This window comes from Diadema antillarum, unplaced genomic scaffold, assembly GCF_040938485.1.
Source record: "Diadema antillarum isolate AM-2024a unplaced genomic scaffold, OU_Dant_1.0 scf00000063, whole genome shotgun sequence".
NCBI classification, from domain to species: domain Eukaryota; kingdom Metazoa; phylum Echinodermata; class Echinoidea; order Diadematoida; family Diadematidae; genus Diadema; species Diadema antillarum.
In genome coordinates, this window is record NW_027270952.1 from 920,323 (window position 1) to 945,038 (window position 24,716).

The window sequence follows — 24,716 nt, forward strand, 5'->3', positions numbered from 1 at the left end:
CCGTAGATTATTCGTTTACTTGCAGTCTTTCCGTACATGACATATTTCATAAATACTTTCATAGTCGAGTGGATAGTTTGGACTTAGCATCGATAATGAATGCTTTTTCGGTCATGTCTTAACATACGAAAGGCCGCGGAACCAGAGGAGGGGAGCTGCATGCTCACCTCCATCACCCCCTCCCCTGGAACACACACAAACGCACACCCACATACATACACGCTTCATTTGGCTTACAGGGGGAAGTCAAATACACGTGTAAGTACATAATCTCCTAATGTGATTTCTTTACTAGCCACCTGTTGAAACACGTATTACTACCTCGTCAATGGACTTTATAATGGACTTTGGAAGTCGAAGGCAGTGTACGTAAATTGATTTCAAATTTGTCCTTGGCTCACTGTGCTTACAACGAGGGCCTATAACGAAAATAAGGTGCACACACACTGTCACCACAATCATGTTGCATTAGGCCTATACTGCAACGCGCCACTCCCTTGTTGTATATTCGCTTCATCGCAAAGTCAGGTTGCGTGCCGTTATTGAAGACAGACATCATTGACAACTTACCCTTTGCAGACGATGCAATAATCACAAGGAGGGAAAGCAGGAAATTCTTTGAAGATTTCATTTCTTTGAATGCAGAATATCAGACAGTGAGGGTAGCACTATAGGTACGTATTGCAGCACACAGTGAAAAAGGCAATTTGTCTGCAGCAGCGTCACTTCATGTGATCTTTGAGCCTTGTTCAACTGGAAGGCATAATGATCAGTCAGGGGATTCCCCGCTCGCTCCTGTGCCACTGCGCGTGCGTCCTTGTCAATGGCTTATTCGTGGAGCCATGAATGTGCAAAACTCCGTAACTGTGCAAACGTCTCACCCGCAACCCACACAGTCCTCCATTGATGCCTTTTGGTATGTACATAACCGCACCATTAAAACCTTCATGAAAATATTCGTCATATAAGTATTTGTCAGTTTTCTACCTATTTTTTCCTTGCACCTTGTTAAAGGGGTGGTATAGTTTTTGTTGTGATGGGAATTCAGGTTTTGACTTTTTGTGAGATAATTAGAAACCGTTCATATGAATATTAAAAGCATAGGGCCTACAATTTTAAGAGGAATTAAAAGGCTTTTTTGGTTAAAGCTGGTTTTTGAAAATAGCCGGGATATCCAAAAACAGATGAAATAAAGTAGTCCTTAATGAAAGGTGGGTCCAAACTTTTGTTAGAACCAGTTTGTATTTGACTATCTCATAGGTAATTCAAAAACTATTTCCTTCAATTCCTTCTTTAATTCCTCTTAGAATGATATGCATTTCATTATTCCATATGAATGGTTTCTAATCATCTCACAAAAAAATAAGTCCGGAATCTCCTTCTCAACCAAAACTATACCATTCCTTTAAGCCCCACCTCTAAAAAGAAAAAAAAAAATCCAAATCATCTTCATTTATTCTCCAGCTGTGACGTCATCTTCCTAAAACACTTGAGCTGAACAACAGACTCAGTTATGTGCCTTGCAATTCATTGTTACGTCAAAAATTGTCAAAAATATTTGCACGAAAAAGAACGTAAGATGCAGGTTGTGGATAAGTGCAGGTATAGTAATATAGTGGAGGATCCAGATTGAGTGCACCGGGAGCGCGCCCCCTCTTTATTTTTATTTAAAACAAAAGAAATACAAGAAAAAATGGGGGATGGGTGCGTGTGCTCCCCCCCCCCCTTTATTTTTGTAAAGGCGCCTCCGATTTACTGAATTCCTGGATCCGCTCCTGGTAATAGCAAGGAGGTGCAAAACTAGTGTACGTCCTTGATAGTAGCAAAGAGTGGTGAAGAAACGAAATCATGCCCAATTTAAGCATTGCGTGAATACAAAATGCAGTATCTTCTAAGTATTAACAAAGTTTCCCAAACTTCCCATTTCCAAATAAGATGGATAGTTATTTCACCGTCATGCCAGCCTATATCAAGAATTAACTAGCAACTCCTCAATTAGCCGAAATAAATAAAGAGAGTTTTAGAGATCCACGCCAACATTTTGTTTTCTTTGCTATACTGTGTCGATGAAATTGAACGAGATATTACAGTTTCGAAATTCTATGAACATTATTTTGATGTTTATTTGTTAGCTTACTTTTTGCTGGTGCTATACACGGTTAAGCGTGACTTTTTATTGCTGTTGAGTGGTCTCTGAATAATTAGTCGTCAAAGTGGCAGGCATAGTTTTTTCCTGATCATGGTGAGGAGGAGAAGGGAAATACATTTATATGTTTTTATATATTCATGCATGCGTGTTTATATATAAATAAAATCTAAAATAATTGAATGAAACATATCAAATTATAGGAGAACTCCGGGTGATTTTCAGATTTTATATTTGAACCATTATTGCTTATACATGGTGCAGTGTTTCAGAATTTTTGATGATTGGGATATGAGGAATAAGAATGTTTTCAAATTTATAACAAATCACAATGAACAAGGATGATGACATGGCAGCCTCACCATAAGAATGCGTGAGTTGGGGCTCAAGAAAGCAGATCAAAAGAAGAAGACCCGCATAAATTCTACATACACAGGTCAACTTGTTAAGCAAGTGGTATTGTAATGGAATTACACTGCTAAATTTCTAAAATATGTGAGGCTCCTTTATCATCATCCTCGTTCAGTGTAATTTGTTTTGGTATTTTCAGAGAGTTGGTTTCTCCGCTCAGAAGACCACAATGAATTCCACAGTAAACATGGAGCTGTAGATTTCTGCATGATGTGAAATTATGAAAATCGTCCGGACTTCCCCGTGAAAAGAAATTACATTCTCTTTCTGATTTATAGGGCAACATAAGATGAATTCGGGGTCATCCCACTAGACCGACACCCACGAGTCATACAGCCTACGAGTTCGACTATGAAATAAGGTCCATGAGTCATACAGCTCACGAGTATAAAGCCCATGAGTTCGATACTAGGCAAATTAAGCCCATGACTTCGACACTAGGTGAAAACAGCCCACGAGTTCGACATAACACGGGGCCTACTGTGCCTTCTCGTGGACCTTGATTAGCTTAGTGTCGAACTCATGGGCTGTATGACTCGTGCGCTGTATAACTCATAGGCTGTATGACTTGTGAGCTGTATGACTCATGGGCTGTGTGACTCGTGGGTGTCGGTCTCGTGACGTGCACCCGATCATGTGGCACTAATGAGTGCATACGCTTCCTTGTAACAATGGACAATATCGAATTGACGTGTATCTTTTTCTTTTTCATGTAAATGAGAGACAGAATAGATCATCTAAATTTTGAGGTTTTTTTAACAAAACAAAACAAAACTTGAAGACTTACTTATTTTGATGTCCCTATTTTGTGCACTGGACTTGTACTGTCGATGCCTGGTATTTTGTATATATTTTATCTCCTATGGCGACCATGGATGACATCTCATAGTGCTTTGTATCCAGTGGAAAGGGCGCTCTAAAAATGTCTGCTATTATTATTATCTTTCTCTCTTTCTCCACAAAGGGAAAAAGATATAGCTTCTACTGAGTTCAGATTTAAAATGGATCTGAGTAGCCACAAGGAAAATTGTAATTGAGAATTGTTCTGAAATAATTGTAAGCCTAATGGAATGAAATGGTATTTTCTGGTTCCTCATAGGTGTAAAGTGTCCAATTAAATGATACCTCCGGATGATTTTCAGACTTTTACATTTGACTAATTATAAATTTGTTTTATTTGGCACAGAGTTTCAGAATTTATAGTGATTGGGATGAGGGATAAGAATGTTTTCAAGATGTATAACAATTCACAATGAACAAGGATGATGACGTGTATAGTCTCACAATAGGAATGCATGAGTTTGGGCTCAAGGAAGCAGAACAAAGAAAAACGCATGCATAAATTCTACACAGGTGAACTTGCTAAGGATGCTGTATTGTAATAATAATTAGGCCTACATCTCTACATTTATAAAAATTTGTGAGCCTCTGATGTCATCATCTTTGTTTCAAGGAAATTTGTTTTGGGGTTTTTAGAGTATTGGTTTCTCCGATCTAGAACCACAATGAATGCCATAAATCTTTACAGCATTGACAGTGGACACTATTGTTGAAATTAATTTGGTATATATCTACTCCACTTGTGCCATTCCTAGAGAGGCATCTTGATACCATCTTCAGTGACGATAACGCATGTGCCCAAGCTGGCAATTGTCAATTGTTAAAGGGATCGTATAGTTCTGGTTGAGACCTAATTTCAGGTTTCTAACATTTTTAGTGAGATAATTAGAAACCTCTTATGAAATATGAAAGAGCATGTAATTCAATGCGGAATTCAACGTTTATTTTGATAAAAATTGGTATTGAAATGGCTGAGATATCCAAAACAGAGCGATTCTAATAAGTGTGGGACCCACACTTTATTATTATCGCTTTGTTTTACTTTGTTTTTGGATGTTTCGGTCATTCCAAACTCAATTTTCATCAAACAAACTATGAATTCCTCTTAAAATGGTATGCTCTGTACTATTTCATAAGTGTTTTCTTGGTATCTCACAAAAAGTTAAAAGCCCAATTCTTATCTCCACCAATACTGTACTGTCCCTTTAAGGACTTGATCCCTGGCCAGCTACTCGCCGGATATTGAGAGCTTGCCAGAGACCATCAATGGGCGCATCCGGCCTGGCGACACATTTCAAGAACTGGATGGATACCTGACTGCAGAGAGCACTGCAGAGAGGGTGGAGAAACGCTCCACAGGTCAAAGTTCACCGAGTGACATCCAGCGTGCGATGCGCCATCATGACTGCATTGACAGTTATGTTTGCTCAAAAAGATATTGATCTCTAAGAAAAGAAAGACTGTGAAGAAAGGGAATACTGACACTGAAGACGAAAGGATCATTTTTTCTTTGTGACGATCATTTTTTTTTCAGGTGCTCTGAGCCATGCAACCTTTCATTAGGGTTTGATTCACTCTTTTTTTTTTTGCAATGTAATTGAATTTTGATGAGTTTGACCCTTTTTTTTTTACTTTTTTTTTGCACATTGGAACAGGTAAATGACTGTACATCATTTTTATGCGAATATTTTGCTTCTGAGTTCACCTACCCCAGTTGAAAGACAATGTTATTACCTTGAAATTGATAGTTTAATGATTATTGTTAAAGTCTTATGCAAATTTATATCTGAATTTTAAGCAAGTGTTTATTTTTTTTTGCTGAGTATGTATTCATTTATTTATTTATTTATTTATCTATTTATTTGTTTATTCATTTGCTCATGTATGTATTTTTCCATTCATTCACTCACTCACATTTGTTGTATTGCTGTATTCGTCCCCAAAGGACAGGTGCATAGTTTTTATTGGTAAGGATACAATTTACTATTAAACAAACCATTCGGGAAACTATAACATCTCTTTAGGCTACATGAGGTGTTCATAAGACTATATTAGTGGCAAAAATAATCTGAAGGTCAAAAAATATAAAAATGAACATTATCTAGTTCTCTGGCCAAAACATCAGATAGGGATGTGCAACTACGTTTGAAGGAAATTATTAGAATGAATAGCGAATCATGCGTTTGCAGTGACACTGGTAAAAGGTCAAAGGTGAAGGATATATCACATTCAGCCCATGAAGTCTGCTTTACTTATATTGGGTATAGGAAATATATTAGGGTACATTGCTAAGCGTAAGAGCGTCAACCAACAAGCCCAGCTGTGAAAATGAAAGAATTTCATCTAAACCAGAATAGAACGACCATAATTTTATGACAAAATTACAACATTGCCTGAAAAGCGTTGCTGTTAGCTTGGCGCGGAAATCCACTTTGCTCTAGTTTATATATTCTTAGGAGAAAATGTAAAAAAAAAACACACACACACATATGCACACATCAGACATACAGGCAGACACCTGTCATCTTTATTTACATGTACATGCCCGTGTAATCATTTGATATCGCATTCAAATAAAAAATAAAAAAATCTACTCGGATAGTGAGCAACTGGTTTAAACAATCCATGTATGAACGTATATTAATTCGAACATTAAAAACGATAATCATAAACAAATCAATTATTGCTCACATAATTTCCAATAGCGTGATGACAATCGTAGAGATGAATGCAAATTATTTGAGGAGTTAATGTAGAATTGCACGGAATTTTCTCAATACACAATGTACTGAGTTTTTTGTAAAGAATAGTAAACATAACAATAATAAAAATAAAAGGTCTTCTTTATTCAGGTATTACAGCTTCTTCAGTATTGTCACTGCTCTACGAGACGACCCTGCCATTATTATTACCACCGGAGTTGCCAGGTACCTATATTTATACTCCTGAGGCGAGAGGGGCGTGGTATGGAAAAAGGGCATCTTGTCCAAGGACGTGAGCACTGGGCGGGAATCGAACTCTGGCCCTCTGATTGGGAGTCGGGAGTCTTATCCGCTAGACATTTGCTAGAGATTAAGAGACTCTGTTATACACTACGCCGCAGCGCCCCCACAAAATAGAGGGTCAAAACTGAGAATTTCTGTGACAAATCATCAAATTCTTTCACCAAATCACATTCTAAACTTAGACCGTCTCTCATGGACGGCAGTTACCTTATAATATTAACACGTCGTAAAATTTACCGTGATAAAGATAAAAGTATAAAAGTATAGCAGCTACTGCATAGATTTATAACAGAATAATAGAAAATACACAAGTCCGTGTCGTGTCACGTGCAACATGGCTACTATAGTGTAAGACTCTTGACAAACTATATGATTTAAATGTCTTTTATCTGCCACATATACCAGCATTTCATCCCTTATCATGCTATCAGTGAATTCTCCCTATAGATCTGCACACATAATTTAGCCTACAACCTTTTTGGTTTAAATCTATTGATGTATTATTGTATTGATGTAATTCTAAACGTTGTACATCATTAATTCTTTTTTATTGTATTAATTTCATCCCATGGGCAATAATTGCACGTGTCACAGAACGAAATCCAAGTACTTTAGACATAAAGCAAACTTTACGTTATTCCTTAGAGTCAAGACTGATACGCATGAAAAAATGAATTCGAAAATATATCGCATAATAGAAGAAATAAATATGAAATACTTGATATAATGTTAACAACACTATTACCATTTATATTAATAGTACGGTTGCACCAATCACAAGAAAGTCAACAATATGACAGCTGCTGCAGTACGCATCACCGATATATAGACTAGTTCTTATAATGTTTCGAATAGTTTCAATTGATACGATTAATGCCCTGGTGTTTCAGACATAGTAACAGCGTCACTGGCTTGAAAACTTACTACAGGTTTCAGTCAACTTTATACGGGAAACAGCCCCATAAGCTTCCTATATACACGCCTACTCAAGCACAGTGTCACTAACATGTTGCACAGTGATGCTGGCATATATATATTTAACACACTTCTTTCTTAATGCATGAACACGTGGATTTTAATACGCAAGTGCATAGTAAGCGTGAGAATACTCATCGCGTGATCGTAACAATACTTTCAAACTTTCAAACTTTCAAACTTTCAAACAAACTAACAGCTACACCTAAAATCATATCGAACGTCACAACTGGACTTCTGTCAATGGTCAATCACGCTCACGCATGCGTAGTAGCTCTCTGCGTCATTTCCAAGGGCGAAATAATCCTGTAGAGAGAAAGGGGAAAAATAAGATTCCTCAAATTTCTGTTGTTCGTCATCTTCACTTTTGATTAATACATTTGCTTAGTATTTAATTCTATTTGATTCGATTTATACGTTCCTGCACTTTCATTATGCATTATCATGATGACTACATATTGATGGGATACATAAGTTGCTTAAAAAAAATAATAACTTTGCCTCCCTTGGATTTACAATGTGTACCAAAGTTTACAAACGATACAAAAATAATACAAAAGAGTTAAAGCTTAAGCGCAGCTCCATATTTTGTTTGCTGATGTGTAGGCTAATGCTTATTTGTATGAGCCCCTTCTAAAGTATAATGTCTTCCCCTTTATATTGACTACTTATGTTGAAATTCTTTACTTTCACGTACATTGTTCATGTATGTTATCAGGGGCGGAGCCAGGAATTCCGTAAAGAGGGGCGCCCTTCCAAATTTGAAGGGAGCATGCACCCCTCCCCCATTTTGTTTCTTTTTATTTAATAATAATAGTCAGTTCTTAGAAACGCATAATACCATAAGATAGTCTCTATGCGTGTACAAAATAATCAAACAAAATCTATCACATATTTCTCTATTCAAACATGTAATCAACAATTGTCAAAAAGATGAGTTTTTAACACAGATTTGAATTTATCAAAATCTGTAATGCATCTAACACTGAGAGGGAGATTATTCCATAATGAGGGTGCCATTTTTCCAAAAGACCTATCACCATATGTCTTAGATTTGACACTTATTTCAGAGAGGAGATTTTTTTATTTTGAGCGCAGATTACGACCAGGATGATATGGCTTGATGAGTTCACTGAGATATGCAGGGGCATTTCCATGAAAACATTTGAATACAAGGGTCAAAATCTTAAACCTGATACGAGCTGCTCTTATGGGCAACCAATGAAGACTACGAAGAATGGGAGTTATATGATCAAATTTCCTTTTGCGTGTCACAAGCCTTGCGGCTGAATTTTGTATCCGTTGGAGTCCTTTCAGGTGAGAGTCTGGAACTCCAATGAGCAAACCATTATTATTATCCAAATGACTAAAAATAAACGCATGAACCAGTTTTTCTGTAGTTGCTTTATCGAGAACGTGTCTCAATTTTCCAATCCTGTGTAGACCTATGGCTGCAGATTTGCATATGTTATTGATGTGAGTTTTCATACTAAGATCATCTTGGATAATGACACCAAGGTCACGTGCCTTAGAAATTGGCAGCACAGGAGTATCGCAAACATTAACGGACAAAGTTGTTGAGGACTTGTTACGAGATCTTACATGCACAACTTCAGTTTTCTCAAGATTCAATTTCAAACCATTTTGCAAAGACCAATCTTGAATTTTACCTAAGCATGATTCAATCTGACCAACTGCTACATTCGAATTAGTGCTTTTTGGCAATGAAAGATGAAAGATTTTTTCTTTTTTTTTTTATAAAAGGGGAAGCCCGGTTCGCTTCCCCCTGGATCCGCCACTGGTTATTGTTTGTGTTGCGACGAAAAAAAAAAAAATACATGAACTGAGCTGTGTACACTTGAGTGTATGAATATGAACAGGACCTCACGCACCAAGCATTGTCAGGGGTACAAAAGGTATATAGCTGTGTCATTGTGTTTTGGGGATGGGAGTATGTTATGGGGTAGTATACATTTCAGGCATAAAAGAACAGCAGTGAAAAACAATGATCATTCAAATTAATGGTAAATGATACATCGTACCTAAAGTGAGGAACAGTAAAACAAAATTGGCCGGGAAGAGACTTTTAAACTTTCTCTTCGCCAACACTATGGTGTCACGGGGAATGAAGATGCTTGTTTCATATGCAGCCAATTTTATCTCTTTTCTTTTCCTTTTTTGTTCCTATATTCCTTCCTTCTTTGTCCCTCCTTTCATCCCTATAACTGTCGATGTCTCTAAACTGAGCAGTCAAAGTGAAAAGAATGATTAAATTTGGAGAAATCTTCTTTCCTAGCATAGTGACACTCACCGCCTCCTCTTCAAGTTTTCCTCCGAACTCGTCCTTTATTGTTTGAAAACTCGGCCTACCTTTAGGAGTCTCGAGCCAACATCTTGACATGACTTCTGTGCTGTAGTAGTGCGAAAAAGGTGAGCACAGTATGTATTCGTAGGATTGAAAGAGTTAATCACTGTATCATGCCACTAAAACTTGGCAGTAGATAGTATCTTTGTGATTATCATCATTACAACCATTACTGTCATTATTCTTAAAGTGAACCTGTGGTAACAATATTTTTTTTAATATAGGTTTTCCCGGTCAATTTCATACTTTTGTCACTCAAATTCATTAATGTGCATTCAAATTCACACAGCGCACGCACGCGAAAATATTCGGGCTTTCAAATTCAGAATCCGAGCGATCAATTTCACTTATGGACGTTCTATTTCGTTTTCGTGAAATCAAATTCACGATTGGGCATTCAATTTCAAAATGCAAGCACCGACTTTCCTACTCGTGCATTCAAATTCATGCGATAGTCATGTGATAGTCCAAATGAGCTTGTTTGGAGCGTTCAAATTCATTTTTAGACGATCAAGTTCCTACTTCGTGCAATTAATTTAACGAGGAAAATGGAGTAGACTTTTAAGAAAGGAAAAAGGGCCAACACAACCAATGAAGGCTTCAATATAGTGTAATTATGATTGTTTACAGGTTCTACATTGTTCTCTGTTCATGTATTCTTTGTTTTTCATCTCAATAAATTTCAAATTGTAATGTCCAATCAACAGTGCATCCAAACAACCCAACGACAATTTAATCATATTTCTTGATGATACTGCATGCTGACAACGCCCCAACACCAGCCACATAATGACAATTCATCAATTTAAAGACAAACTGACACACAATGATATCGCATAGTCCCGCAAAAGTAAACCAATAAGACAGCAATACACAACAAACAAGACATATACAATGTTTATGTATCAGTTTCAATATAGTCAAAATTGTGGGGTTTTTTTTCCTCGATGGTGTCAACCAACCCTCCGTATGCAATATGCCCGTCTGTAGGCCTATACAGTGTCTGATGTTTGTTTGTTTGTTTCATTTTCCATCAAAGAAGATGGCTGGATAACCCATATTCAGTTGCAATAGCTGGTCTTCCATATATTGGGTCCAGTTGGATGTTCTGCTCTTTGCGATGAATAGATGAAGTGGGATCTTTTACGTGCATGACTTGTGACTCTGTCACACATGGGACCTCCATTTTATGTCCAATCCGAGGGACATGTGCCTGTATATTCCTTTTTGCTAAGCGCGAGTTCAAAATTGTCAATGAACAGGTGGACCTCTACTGCAAAATAAACAAGGAAAAGTAGAAATTACGCGGTGCGTAATATATGTCCCCGCCGGAAGTAGCATTTAGTAGCAAAATGTACAATATAGGTAAAAAGATCAAGGTCAAAGGTCAAAGAAGTCAAAGGTCAAAATTCTGTGTAGAAGTTTTGAAGCCCTCACCTAGTGCCATCACAAAAAGCAAACGGAATCGAAATCGGGTTAGAAATGGCGAAGGAGTAGCATTTGGTAGCAAAATGTACAATACAGGTCAAAAATCAAGGTCAGAGGTCAAAGAAGTCAAAGGTCAAAATTCTGTGTAGAAGTTTTGAAGCCCTCACCTAGTGCCATCACTTAAAGCAAACGGAATCGAAATCGGGTTAGAAATGGCGAAGAAGTAGCATTTTGTAGGCAATGTACAATATAGGTCAAAAATCAAGGTCAAAGGTCAAAGAAGTCAAAGGTCAAAATTCTGTGTAGAAGTTTTGAAGCCCTCACCTAGTGCCATCACATAAAGCAAACGGAATCGAAATCGGGTTAGAAATGGCGAAGAAGTAGCATTTTGTAGGCAATTTACAATATAGGTCAAAAATCAAGGTCAAAGGTCAAAGAAGTCAAAGGTCAAAATTCTGTGTAGAAGTTTTGAAGCCCTCACCTAGTGCCATCATATAAAGCAAACGGAATCAAAATCGGGTTAGAAATGGCGAAGGAGTAGCATTTTGAAGCAAAATGTACAATATAGGTCAAAGGTCAAGGTCAAAGGTCACAACTGAAATTCTGTATAGAAGTTTCAAATCTCCCATGTAGTGCTATCATACAAAGTAAACAGAATCAAAATCGGGTTAGAAATGGCGAAGGAGTAGCATTTTGAACATTTTGATCACACACGGACGCACAGACGGACGGACACACACGTACGGAGCCCGTTTCATAGTCCCCTGCTCGAACTCGTTCGGCGGGGACAATAATCATCATAAATCCCAATATATTCAAAGCCAAATGAGAAACACATGCATACACGGCCCCAAACTAACTAAATTCAGGACTTCTTTTAAATTGAATGCAGTTATTTGGAACATGGGTGCCTATTCACGAATTTGAATGACCGACGAGATTCCGTCGCCAGCTTGACATGAATTTGAATGCTCATTGATGAAATGCGTGCTCCTCTCTTAAATTTGAATGCTCCGAGAGTGAATTTGAATGTTCCGATAGTGAATTTGAATGTTCCGATAGTGAATTTGAATGCTCCGACAGTGAATTTGAATGCTCGAATAGTGAATTCGAATGACCTGATTTTGAATTTGATTGCTGATTCAGTGCTGCGAGCGTGGAATGCGGCGTGAAATCGAATGCTCGGAGTAGGAACTTGAATGACAAAAGTATGAAATTGACCGTGAAAACCTTAGTTATCAAATAATCCTTATCATCAGTATTTTATTTGTAAGAACAAATGGCATCAGTGAAACAAGGCATATGTCTCTAGTGCATACTATCGCACCAATTCTCGACTGATATAATATTAATAACATAATTATGCACAAATATTAGAATATGGAATATAAGATATCAGAATTTTATATATTAATCCCAATATGCAACCATTTCACAGCAACACTAAATCACGCAACGCCCATTCCATGCTGAAGTAAACCAGATCGCTAACGTAAATTATTAAGAGTCCTGCAAAACGTTATGAAAGGTTATTCCTGACAAGAACAAAATAGCTCAAACCTGGACCGACATTGCTATAATGCCGCTTGGGCTCTGGATTTCAAATATTAGCGCATAATATTAGGAATGGGAACTTTAGGAATCGGTTAATCATTATGTTTGTTCTGTTTTTGTTTTTGGTTGTTGTTTTGTGTGTGTGTGTGTGTGTGTATTCAGAGAAATATTTACTTGATTCACTTACATCTCCTGGTCACCATCCTTTGGTTTAGGTAACCTATAACCTGACATCACATTTTTGGCTATATCGGCTGTAGCAAGCTCGTTGTAAGGTTGCTTACCTGCAGTGTAATGACAAAAGAAAGATAATTCTCTCGAAAAAAAAAATATATATATACATATGAATGGAAAGAAAAATCATTTTCCTCCTTCTTCTGAAATCAATGAAAGTTATCATCTCATTAGTATGGTGAGTCTCAAACCCACGGCTGGAACTGGGAAAAATCTAGCTTGTGTATAATATGAAAGTTTCGCCTCCGTATAAATGTGTGTGATACATTCAATTCAATTCAATTCAATTTATTCAAAAAAACAAACATAAATAACAAGATAACACAAATCGCTGATACAAAAATTTACATGGTTTTTTTAGGATGGATTTGACATTACGACATAAATTTGAAATTTAAACCATAACGTTTGAAAGCAACTTCCGTGTTATTTTTGGTGAAACTAGAGGTCATTGCCATGATAGAGGAGAAAAGTATAATCTGAGCATAAAATACTACATGCATCATTCTTGGTGGATCCAGAGGGGGCGCACCTGACGCACGCCCCCACTTTATTTTCTTTTAAAACAAAAGAAATTAAAAGAAAACAATGAGATGAAACCCGGAAGTAGCAACAAAAATAGGGCCTATTCTTTGCGCCCCTTCCACTTCCCCTTTACGAAATTCCTGGATCCGCCCCTGTACATGGATTGTGTCACTGCCACGTGACTGCTCTAATGTTCTACAAGTTTCTCCGACGGTTGTTAAAGATGGCTCTTTGTTTTTCACCAAACCTTTACATTTCCTTTCGTTTTACGACTCGTGGGCGTATACGACGACTGGAAAATAACGAAAGGTTATTCAGAAAATGTGAGGAAATTGGGAACAAAAATAGTTTATTCTACAAATAAAGGAGTATAGAAACAACATGTACATCCCTGTTTCACTGTCATGTGAACAAAACGTTAAACGTTAAAGAGCAACGGGACATTTTAAGGTAACGAATAAGAACGTTCTGCTTGGCTTTCCATTGGTGTTTTGTTGCTGTTGTTGTTGCTGTTGTTGTTGACGTTGTTGTTTTTGTTGTTGTAGTCATTGCTGTTGTTGTTGTTCAACAGGTGCTTTTGGTGAAATCTTTAAAATTCTGTGACATTTTTTAGGTTTCCAAAGCCTGATCTTTTTAATTAAACTTTTCCTGTTCTGACTGTACTACAGACATCACTGTATAACAGCATGCGAGACAATTGAAGAGTTTGTTCGCAAAAACCGATAAGTCCATTTTTGAAGATTTTGCAGTACGGTCTCTGTCATAAAGTACAAAATAATACCTTTTAAATGATATATTGGTCACTACATGGTCACTACATATAAAGGTACATTTTTGAAGTTATGGTCAAAAGAAGCAAACATTTTCTTTTTATTCTCTTTATTTTCTTGACTTTTAATCGCAAATATCTCCATTTGGCAAATATGGACTTATCGGTTTTTGCGAACAAACTCTTCAATTATAGAGAAAAAACTAACCATACGTCAATATTTGCCAGAGGAGAACCCCGTACGACCAAATGTCGCCCTCTATCGACAACGTCTCGTGTCGCAAAATCTCAGGTGCCATCCAGCGAAGTGACAGCCCGTTCGTCATCAGTTTTTTCTGCAAGAAAAACAGGAAAAATAATTATTGAGCCAACTATATTTGAAAAATTCTCAAAAATGGAATTCATGGCATTAAAGATGGCTATCTTATCTCAAAATATCTCTGGTACCAAAAGAGCCATGATTACACTCGATAAGAAGTAAAATTTAAGCAGCAAACATGCAAAATAATTATTATGATGAAAGTTGTCCACTTCTGGCACCGCGAAAAGGTATGCACAAGTAGTCTAGAGATTATGATCGCTGTTCAGTAACTTGATTGTTTTCTGCAAATATTTGGTATGTATGCCAGAAATAAAGAAAAGCTGAAGGACGATGGAAGAATGATGATCTGGGCACTGTTTCATGGAAGTTGTCAGCCCTGACATGTTGTCAGTCTGTGAAAATTTTAGAAAAAAAAATCCATCGTTTTGATTGGCTGAAAAGCTCTGGTCACTGACTGTTACTATGGTAATTGTCAGAGACTGACAACTTGTGACGGCTGGCAACTCATAAGAGACCGTGCCCTTGAGGTGAAGAAACAAAATAAGGAACATTATTGAGTTTCGTTACACAGTGTTTACCATAGCTGCGTTCGCCACAACTTACACAGTTTGACAGAGTTTCAACATTGGTGCTAATTCCAACACTGCACATCCACTTAGTGCATCGCATAATCACATCCAACAGGTAAACCAGGTCACACCTGGCAAACTCTACTTCCCCTTTTTAAAAAATGCAAGCACCGGGTAGATTTGGAAACGGTTAGGGTTTTAAGTTGAAAGGGTGAACGTTTGATCACTACCCAGCAATGTTCCCACTGCCAAGAAATGTTGCATTCATTCGAGATTTTATGCACAAATCTAGATCTTTTATTTATTTGTTATTGTTCGAACTGTTGTTGTTGCTTTTGTTGTTGTTCTTTTTGTTATTGTTGCTGTTTTTGTTGTTGTCTTTTTTTCTTTCTTTCTTCGGGTCATGGAGGAGCTTTTGGGGGATGACTCACCAGAGTTGGTTGCGTTGCCAGGCCAACGTCTGCCACTTTGCATCTTTTCTCTTTGGTCATGAGCACGTTGTGAGCACACAGGTTGCCATGAATGATCTGGTATAGGAAGAGCAGAAAAGGTTCAGTTTGCATTAGGAACGACCAATCAGATGCAAATCATAATGGTCTGATTGGCATAGAGGGCGCAATTGATTATCTGAAGCTGGGGTCCGTTTATAAGAGAAAGGGACTCTATAATATCTGAAGCATATAAGCGTCTATTTTATTCATCCCTCCTCATCAACAGGGCCTATAGGCGCTTGGGGAAAAACAATAAAAAGTCGACAATATCAAAGGACAAGACAAGTTCACCCACGTATAGAGAGGATTGAATGAATGCAGAATCTTAGTAGAACACTTCGGTGAACACCCGGTGAAAGTTTGAGGAAAATCGGACAATTCGTACAAAAGTTGTGTGAATATTAGTTTTTCTGCAACCATAGCTGGATGAAAGACTATACGCTTTGTAATGTCACATACGACGAACGATTTGAAGAAAATATACAGAAAATTCAATTTCAGATTTTCACTTTTCCAGCACTTCTTTCAAAAAGCAAGGAGTGTATACATTACTCACTCGTCAGTTTATGACAAGTCGAGGGAATGAGTACTTCTTATTTAAAAAGCAAAACGAAATATGGTGGAATTCTCTCTATGTTTTCTTTATATCGTATTCATCTTCCTCGTCAAGCTTAGCTTATGATGATGGTCCCCTGCATTTCATTTTTATCATTTCCTATTGCTTCCTTTCATATATGATATTCGTTCTTGAAAAAAAAGAAAATGTATGTAAGATCCAAACGTTACGAATATCAGCTGTGTAAATGACTATGTAAGTATTTTGTTGATTTGTTGATTTGTATTGATTTTGAAATGCAGAAATAAAAACTGAACTGAACTGAACTGAATAATCATATTCATATGTGATATCACCGATTGCCGGAGTCTTCTCATGCAGCGATGGTGGTAATGAAACATTAAAAATTCATAGATTTTGAACAGATTGTCTGATTTTCCTCAAACTTTCCTTGGTGTCTTCTACTGATAATCCTGCATTCACTCATCCGACACATGAATTTGAGTGAACTTGCTCTTTGAAGGCGTCTTGATTCGTATAACCACACTCATCTGTAGACGTTACCAATAAAGGCCAACTGTAGTCGTAATTCAGGGTGAGTGTAGTGGCAGAATTAATCTTTTTTCATTTATGTGTTTGCGCACGGGTACTCATATTACCGACCAGGAAGGGAATGTAAATGTTTTCTAACCTCGTTTCTAGACAAGAATTCCATGCCGCTCGCGACGTCGAACGCGAAAAGCACTTGCTCCATGAGCGTGATCTGCTGCTCCGGGGTGTTCATCGTCTGCAGGTTCGCGTACGTCTTGGACATTCCGCCGTTCGTTCGCAGGTAGGTGAGCAGTGTGCCGTTTGATACGTAGTCTACGATGACGTAAGATGGTTCTACAGCGAGAAAAAAAAAATATGTTAATGAGGACAGTTTCAGTCCGAGCACTTCAATCCGAGTTTGACTTGGAATCATAGCTTGCTTTGGCAAAAGTGAAAACTGAATAACCGTTATAGAAATAATTCCAAATGAAAAGAACTTCAATCATACATTGGGAAGAGTTTGAATACAAAAACGGACGCCAAGGAGCAGTTTCAAGATCATCATCAAATATAGAAAAAGAAATCTTTACTAAGATTGACTTGTTTTCGAAGATATCAGAATTGCTAAAAAAATCATTTAAATATCATTTTTTGTTTTTAAGCAGATTCACATATCCCAAATTGAAAAAATGGATATATGTGATTTTGCATTTCCATATTTGAGTGAAAATCCTCAGTTATTTTCAGTTTTACTCGGAATGACATTCCATAACTTTAATTAAGCCTGGGCAGAACAGACGATGCTTCGATCAGTGACTTCCCTATGTCAGAATTGACAAAAGATTCTGAATTTCAAATTTTGCATTCATTCGTAAAATTGAAGAGCGTAACACACATCGTCTGGGCGTGTGCATGATCGAAACTAAATGTTCAATAAAAGAGGTCTAGTCATGCAAAGTGCGTGTTATTCTACAACAAGTCATGCGGTACATATTGTGATATTACGATATAAAGATGTCACCCTATATCACATTTTATTTCTCTCTCGCTCTCTCTCTCTCTCTCTCTCTCTCTTTCCATCCCCATTATCCTTCATCTCTTGTTTGTCTTTAAGTCCCTCTTTTTCCTTTGGCTACCTAACCTTCTCTGTCTGTCTGTCTACCTATCTATCTATCTACCTATCTATCTATCTGTCTATCTGTCTATCTATCTGTCTACCTGTCTACTACAGTACCTGTCTATCTGTCTGTCTATCTATCTATCTACCTATCTATCTATCTATATATCTGTTTATCTATCTATCTGTCTGTCTGTATGTCTATCTATCTACCTATCTATCTATCTCTCTGTCTATCTATCTGTCTGTCTACATATCTATCTGTCTATCTGTCTGTCTATCTATCTATCTATCTATATCTGTTACTATTTCTCCAAGAAGATAATTTTAGAAGTTTCACATTTACTTCAGGTATGATTACTTGAATCAATGATACGGATCAGACAGGAATAATGCAGTGGCTATATTCGCGTCTCGATTGATATAGATAAAAAGCAGCGAAGGAGAAAGGGGGAAAAAATCGGCGGGAAAATCCGCTTCAGATCAGACGGCCATGAAATAAAGCAACCTATACATGCAGAGCAAACTTACCTGTTTCTAGGCAACAGCCATAGCACTGGACCACATTGTCGTGGGTTTTCAGCTTCCAGATAGGTGTGAAATTATCGATGACGTCTTGATTTGACAACGATGCTGATGGAAAACCAATCAGATAAACGTGAAAAGAACAGAGTACAAAAAAAGAATCTTGTCATAGGTCTATATGAGATTATGTGAAACACCACATTGTTTCCCCGTGAGACTTTTTTTTCTATACATAGTATGACCATTACGATGACGAACTATACCTCCGACTACATCTTTCACCTCCTCAAATTTATTACCTTTTATCATAATGTTTCATTGTGCATATTACGTGAATATACATAATTATCAACATAACCATCAATGACAATCGACCGTTTTTAATAACTGAGAAATTGATACAGTCTTCATTTTTACAATCTTGTGACTATATATAAAATGGCCCATCACTCATTTTATCAAGTATACGGTTCGTTAAATCATATCAATTTTCTTATATTTCTTACCAGGAAGTTCTCTGGCTGCCACTGGAATCACGTGACCGTCGTTTACCGTCAGTCCCCGCGCCTCTCCTTTCCAAACGTTCCCGAACTTTCCGTCACCAATCGAGCGAAGGCTCACCGTAATCCCAATATTTTCCCGCGGGATTTCGACACGACTCTTTTTCAGCGCAATAGCTTCCATGTAGAAAAAGGGGATTCAATGAAACTGAGTTGACGAACAAAATGGCACTAAAGGAAGGACACTCAGACAGCTGAGATAATTACTAATATAAACAGCACTTGGCGGTTTCAGTAAAACGACATAGGTAATGATGATACATAAAAATCCTCTATATCTCGTTATTTATTTGCCCCATTACGCTCAAATCTACATATGGTTCTTTTATACATCATTGAGACTTAAATTTATACATGTATTAAATAGCCCCCTTTCTTGTAACAGATTGATATGGAGAGAAAAAAAAAGAGAATACTTGAAAGACACATTTGCATGCCTTAAATGAAGAGTTGTATAAATACAGTGGTATGTTGAAGAGAGTATCATTTTAGAAACTCCCATAAAGTATTGAAAGTGGAAGGTAACAATTTAGTACATTTTTATTGACCGTTAGATTTTGAATTGAATTTTTTTCGGGGCTCACCGTATATTCCAGTACATTACTAGGCTACCTTTGCAGACCCATGCACTGCATGTGTGTCCATCATGTATATTTTGTGAAGAAAGTTCATCAAAACTTACAAACATTTCTATATACATTCTTGCCACACACTCTATATGTTATTACATCAGCTCTTATACTTTTAGATTTGTGTTTTTAGATAAAAATACAGAAGACTGCAACAAAAAGGCTTAAGTGTGGCTGACACACAGAACAACTGAGTAGTTGAGTTTTGTGCATTATTCAAATTGCAGATAACTGTTGACTTCCAAATTTCTCAGCAGTGGTCTAAACAAGTCCCCGGAGGTTCATATTTAATGTTTTGCTGCATTTTGGGAGGACTAGTCTGTAAAAGGTATCCCCTACCTTTAAGCATAGGAAGAAAGAGGGGGAAAGAGTCACAGAAAATACAATCCGTTTTTTGGTTTCTTCGGGTTGTTGTTGTTGTTGTTGTTGTTGTTGTTGTTGTTGTTGTTTTTCTGGTCGAATGCTCCTGATTTTCTGCTCAGGATGCGAAGATTCATACAACCAGACCCACGTAGGAATACCAACGTATTTCTACGTCAAGAAATATTTTAGGGCGCTGCATATTGTGCTTGTTATTCATCGTAAGTACATAAGTACATCAGATCGCATGCTAGATCAGTACTGTAATAGACTAAAATTATGATAAAGAACTTTAACCAGCTTGGATTTCGAACCCGCAACCTGCAACTTACTCTTTTTCCTCAGCAGTGGGCCTTGCTGTGACCCGTTGGCATTGGGTTCCGTGTCTCTGCCTTGTGCTCTGTATACGAAGGAAAACAGCCATCTCTCAACAACATCAAATACAGTGTATTCGTTGACGAGGAAATTGCTGATGTTGATACCACTTTTTACACTAATGATGATGATGATGGTGTTACTGATGATGATGGTGATGACGATGATCATCATGATGATGATGTTGTGACTGATGATGTCACTGATGGTGATATTGCTGTATTATATGATGATGATGTCACTAATGATGATGTCATTTGCATAATGTTGATGTAACTGATAATGATGACGATGCCCCTGATGATGATGTCAGTGATGATGTCATTGATGACTTCACTATTGATTATGACGTTATCAATGGTGATGATGGTGGTAGCAATTTTCATGATTTGATTTGATTTGATTTGATTTGATTTATTCATTCTCCGTATGGCAACATTTACATTTTTTTCAACATAATCAAACATAATGATATACAAATATGAAACTCATTATAGCTAGTTTCAACAATTTCAACAATTTTGATTACAAATGCATTTAAGACAACATGATAAAGATGATTATGGTGGGGGAGGTGAGGTAATTGATAATGACAACAACGATGGAGTTGATAGATATGCATTATAGCAATGGTGACGATGGTAGCGAGGATAACGTCGATGAGCTAATAGATGGTTGTGATGTATATTGCCTATCATGTCTGTAGTTGTAATATTACCGTTACCACAATAATAGGCCTTCATGGCCCGTGTGGAACTGATTTATAAAGTATACAACCAGGCCACTTATGCTAAAAACAACAAAGCAGAATCCCGTCCATAGAGAAGTCAACATGGGATACACTGCTAGACAACGATGATCAATATGGGGAGTGATAACGCGATGAGTCCTTATAGTCCCAGACTTTAGATAAAATGTTTGGCGTCGTTAGGGATGGTAATCTCATATCACTGTGAATTTGGAGGATCTTCTTCAGTTTTGTCTTCGATGTGAAAATCCACATATTGTGAAATCATTCAGAGAATAGTCTCTGTAACTGATCCTTAATATTTCTGATAATTTATGCAACAAAAAATAAAAAACACTCATTCATAAACCCAATGATGACAATGTCGTTATAATTCAATATAATTCAAACAAGTATCCCTTTTTCTGGTCTTTGAAAAGGGGATGACATAATTATGAATATCAACGGAATAATAAGACTGACAATATTGATATCAAAATAGGATAGGAATGTTAATGATGATGACAGTCATTAAGATTTGTTTAAAAATTGAAGTCAAAGAAGCAGAACAATGAATGGGGCATAACTAACATCTTAAAGATAATTATAAACAAAACGACGGTGCAAATTAGTAGGCCTACTGTCATAATCACACTCGCCGTCAATGTAAACAGTAAACAACTTGTTACATTTATTCCATATCCAACAGGACAATGAAAAATATAGGGCAAACACTGTAAGTGACCCAAATTTACAAGTTCCATTCTATGCTTGTCGTTTTTGTTGCATTTCTTTAAGTTGATAACTTGCAAGCTCCGCCATATTCAGGACTCAATGCTGATAAAAAATTCAGTTTGAGTAAAAGTAAAACGCGATTTTTGTTAATGTTATTATTATAACTACTACTACTAATACTGCTACTACTATCATTGTTTTATTTTCATTATTATTATTATCATCATCATCATCATCATCATTGCTATTTTTACTCTTGACAAACTTACATGTGTCTTAATTGTTCTCTGTAACTGTGATTGATTTGAGTTTTTACCCCTTTTCCAAAGATTTAAAGATGGTCAGATTGCTCTCTCCATGTATGGTGCATTAAAAAACTCAAAACATGGTTCTCCCTTATGTCAACTGAATTGTCTAGTCGGTGTTCTGTAATCAAATTGACTTTTAAGCGATCAAATTCATTACACGTAGTACAATAAAGATTGTATTTGCACAACTCTACAGCTAGGACATCGCTGGCTACAAGACACGTGACTTTGTTTGACGAGTGTGGCGCTAGATATAACTGCTTCAATTTTGGTAAATGTCTGTTGCCTGGAGCAACGAGTCAGTGTCAAGGTCCGTTTACACCGAGCACGGTAACGGCAACCGTCCGGTTTTTTTGCTATATGGTGCGCCAAAAGGAACGATGTCTGGTTCTGTTGCAATATCACTTCCCCGGTAATGATTTTGTAACAACTGGTGATTTCATTGCTCTTGATTTTAGCATAAGAATAACATTTTGGGTGAATTTTTACCAAATGACTGATTTTTATTTATTCATCAATTTTTTATTTTTTATTTTTTATTTTTTATTTTTTTTAACAGAACCAGACATGATTCTGTTTGGCGCACCACAGCAAAAAGCCGAACCGCTGCAGTTACCGTGCTCGGTGTAAACGCGCCTTTACCTAGCTTTGAAGGCTGAATTAATCACTCTTCTATTCGACAAACACTCGAACATGCAATGCTTAAGTGATACGTCTCTACCAGACGCACATAAGCGAAATGTAAACATTATAATTAATGCTGCGATCAGTCTGTTGACCTTTTGTTAATTTAGCTTATCTTCATTGCTTCTCCGTTCAGTCTGTTGCAATATTCGGATTTTAGGAATCGTTTTGCGATGATTAATAGCCCTTTACCTTAAAAATGACGCAAATAAATGACCTACAATTCATTGAAGACGGAAACAAGAAAATAAAACAGAAAAACAACAAAACCATATACTATCCTAATTTACAAGAGGTGATCAAACATCAAACTTGATTTGAACATGTTGAAGTTAAAACTTTTCCTAGACTTTCTTACCTTGAAAATGCGTCATGTATATCCATATTCACTGTAAAACAAGACAGAAATGGAAGACACATTTTGAAAGAACATTACCTCACGAGCAAATCAAACAAAGTATCTTTAATTTTTCCTGAGAGTTTCGGTATGAAGATACGTTAACATATAATATACAGGTGAAAAGGAGCAATATTATTTTTCTCTAAACATTTAATATCAAAATTGACAATAGTCTTAACATGTTCGTGATGAAGATTTCTTGCGGGTCTTAAGAACTTTTCAGTGATCGTTTTCAATCATTTGCCTAAGCTTTATAACGTACTAGTCAGTCAGCATCTGTAATACCTGTTGTTGCCTTACTGTTTCCATTACTGTTTCAAGAATTCCTAGCTGTCCATTGATACAAAGAGCTTTGTTTTCATTAGTTTTCAGCCTTTTTTTCCTTCGTCCTTCACTCTTCTCACTGCCTTCTCTCCTCCTCCTCATCTTCGTGTTTTGTTTTGTTTTTCCTGTTATTCTTTCCTCCCTGCTTTTTCTTCATTTCTCATTCCATTCTTTTTTTTTCACAATCGGTTTTCTTCGTCTTTTTCTTCTTGGCTTTTTTCTTTCATTCTCCTTATCTGTTATCTACCTTCTTTCTTATTTCAGGTAAATTTGGCGCCATCGAACTTTTGAAAACTTTCTTTAGAGCATGCACCGTCCCGAGATTTTATACGTTAATTTATGGATCTCATTCATCTCATCTCATATCCATATCCTCTCCGGCATTGTAGGCAGGGTGTTGTTGCCTTTGCTGCTGCTGTTGTTGTTGTTGTTGTTGCTGCTGCTTTTTGTTTGTTTTTTGTTTGTTTTTTCGTTTGTTGTTAGTTTGTTGGTTTGTTTGTCTGTTGTTTGGTTGGTTGCTTATTCAGAGGGTTATGCCGTTACTTTAACCGAGAAACGTATTTCTTTTCTTTTGTCAAGCAGTCAAAAGGTACGTATAATAATATTATACCCAAGGATGTAGGCGCCGGGCAGGATTTGAACCCAGGATATTGAATCCAGTGCCTTATAACAACTACCACTGACGCTTCCATCCGTTGCGCTATGTGGTATATACACACCTTTCTCGGCAAGCTTGGCTTGGAGTCGCCTTTTCTGAAGAAAGAAGAGCACGTTGAGACCGACCGAAATGACGAGGGCGAAGAAGAAGAGTAAGATCACAGCGAGGCCCCATGGCGGGAGCGAAGGGGGGCAATGCAGACACGGATCTGGGACTGAATGATACCACAAGAAGATTATCGTCGGCAAACAATCGTAACCTTGGAAGTTTCAATTCAAACGCAAGGAACATTATTATTTGGACATCATTATCTCTTCACTAGCAGACCTCGAGTCATCGAAGGTATAAATAATGATGACTAGTACCGTGTTTGTTTATTTGTTGTTTATTCGTCATTTCACATCAAAAATACACGGTACGATATATAAATCATGCATGAATCAAAGAAAGATTACGAAATAGATGGATTGCCCATATTATATTTATTATTATAATGATTCTAATCTTTCATGGGATCCATGAGGTCTATGCAAGTGGAAGTAATGAATATGAACAGAGTGAAATGAGAAGAATATGAAAAGTATGTAAGAGGG

General features: G+C 37.0%; 1 protein-coding gene across 1 annotated transcript; it reads right to left on the reverse strand.

Moving 5' to 3' along the window:
- Nucleotides 1-7,177: 7,177 nt before the first annotated feature.
- On the reverse strand, nt 7,178-23,125 carry LOC139716246 (tyrosine kinase receptor Cad96Ca-like). The gene is made up of 10 exons (XM_071627812.1): nt 23,100-23,125; nt 20,245-20,312; nt 18,870-19,040; nt 18,370-18,471; nt 16,882-17,075; nt 15,575-15,670; nt 14,461-14,587; nt 12,912-13,008; nt 9,689-9,788; nt 7,178-7,683 (listed from the first exon to the last, which is right to left on the reverse strand). The coding sequence occupies exons 1-10, from the start codon at nt 23,123-23,125 to the stop codon at nt 7,618-7,620; spliced, it is 1,047 nt and encodes a 348-aa protein (XP_071483913.1). The 3' UTR covers nt 7,178-7,617.
- Between the last annotated feature and the right edge of the window lie 1,591 nt (nt 23,126-24,716).

What these genes read in the sequence shown, in the direction of transcription:
- LOC139716246 (XM_071627812.1), bottom strand. Translation starts at nt 23,125, where the DNA reads ATGGATATACATGACGCATTTTCAAG. An exon ending in GGCAGCCAGAGAACTTCCTG is followed by an intron (nt 18,472 to 18,869) that starts GTAAGAAATATA and finishes GTTTTCCATCAG; the next exon opens with CATCGTTGTCAAATCAAGAC. An exon ending in AATTCTTGTCTAGAAACGAG is followed by an intron (nt 15,671 to 16,881) that starts GTTAGAAAACAT and finishes TTCCTATACCAG; the next exon opens with ATCATTCATGGCAACCTGTG.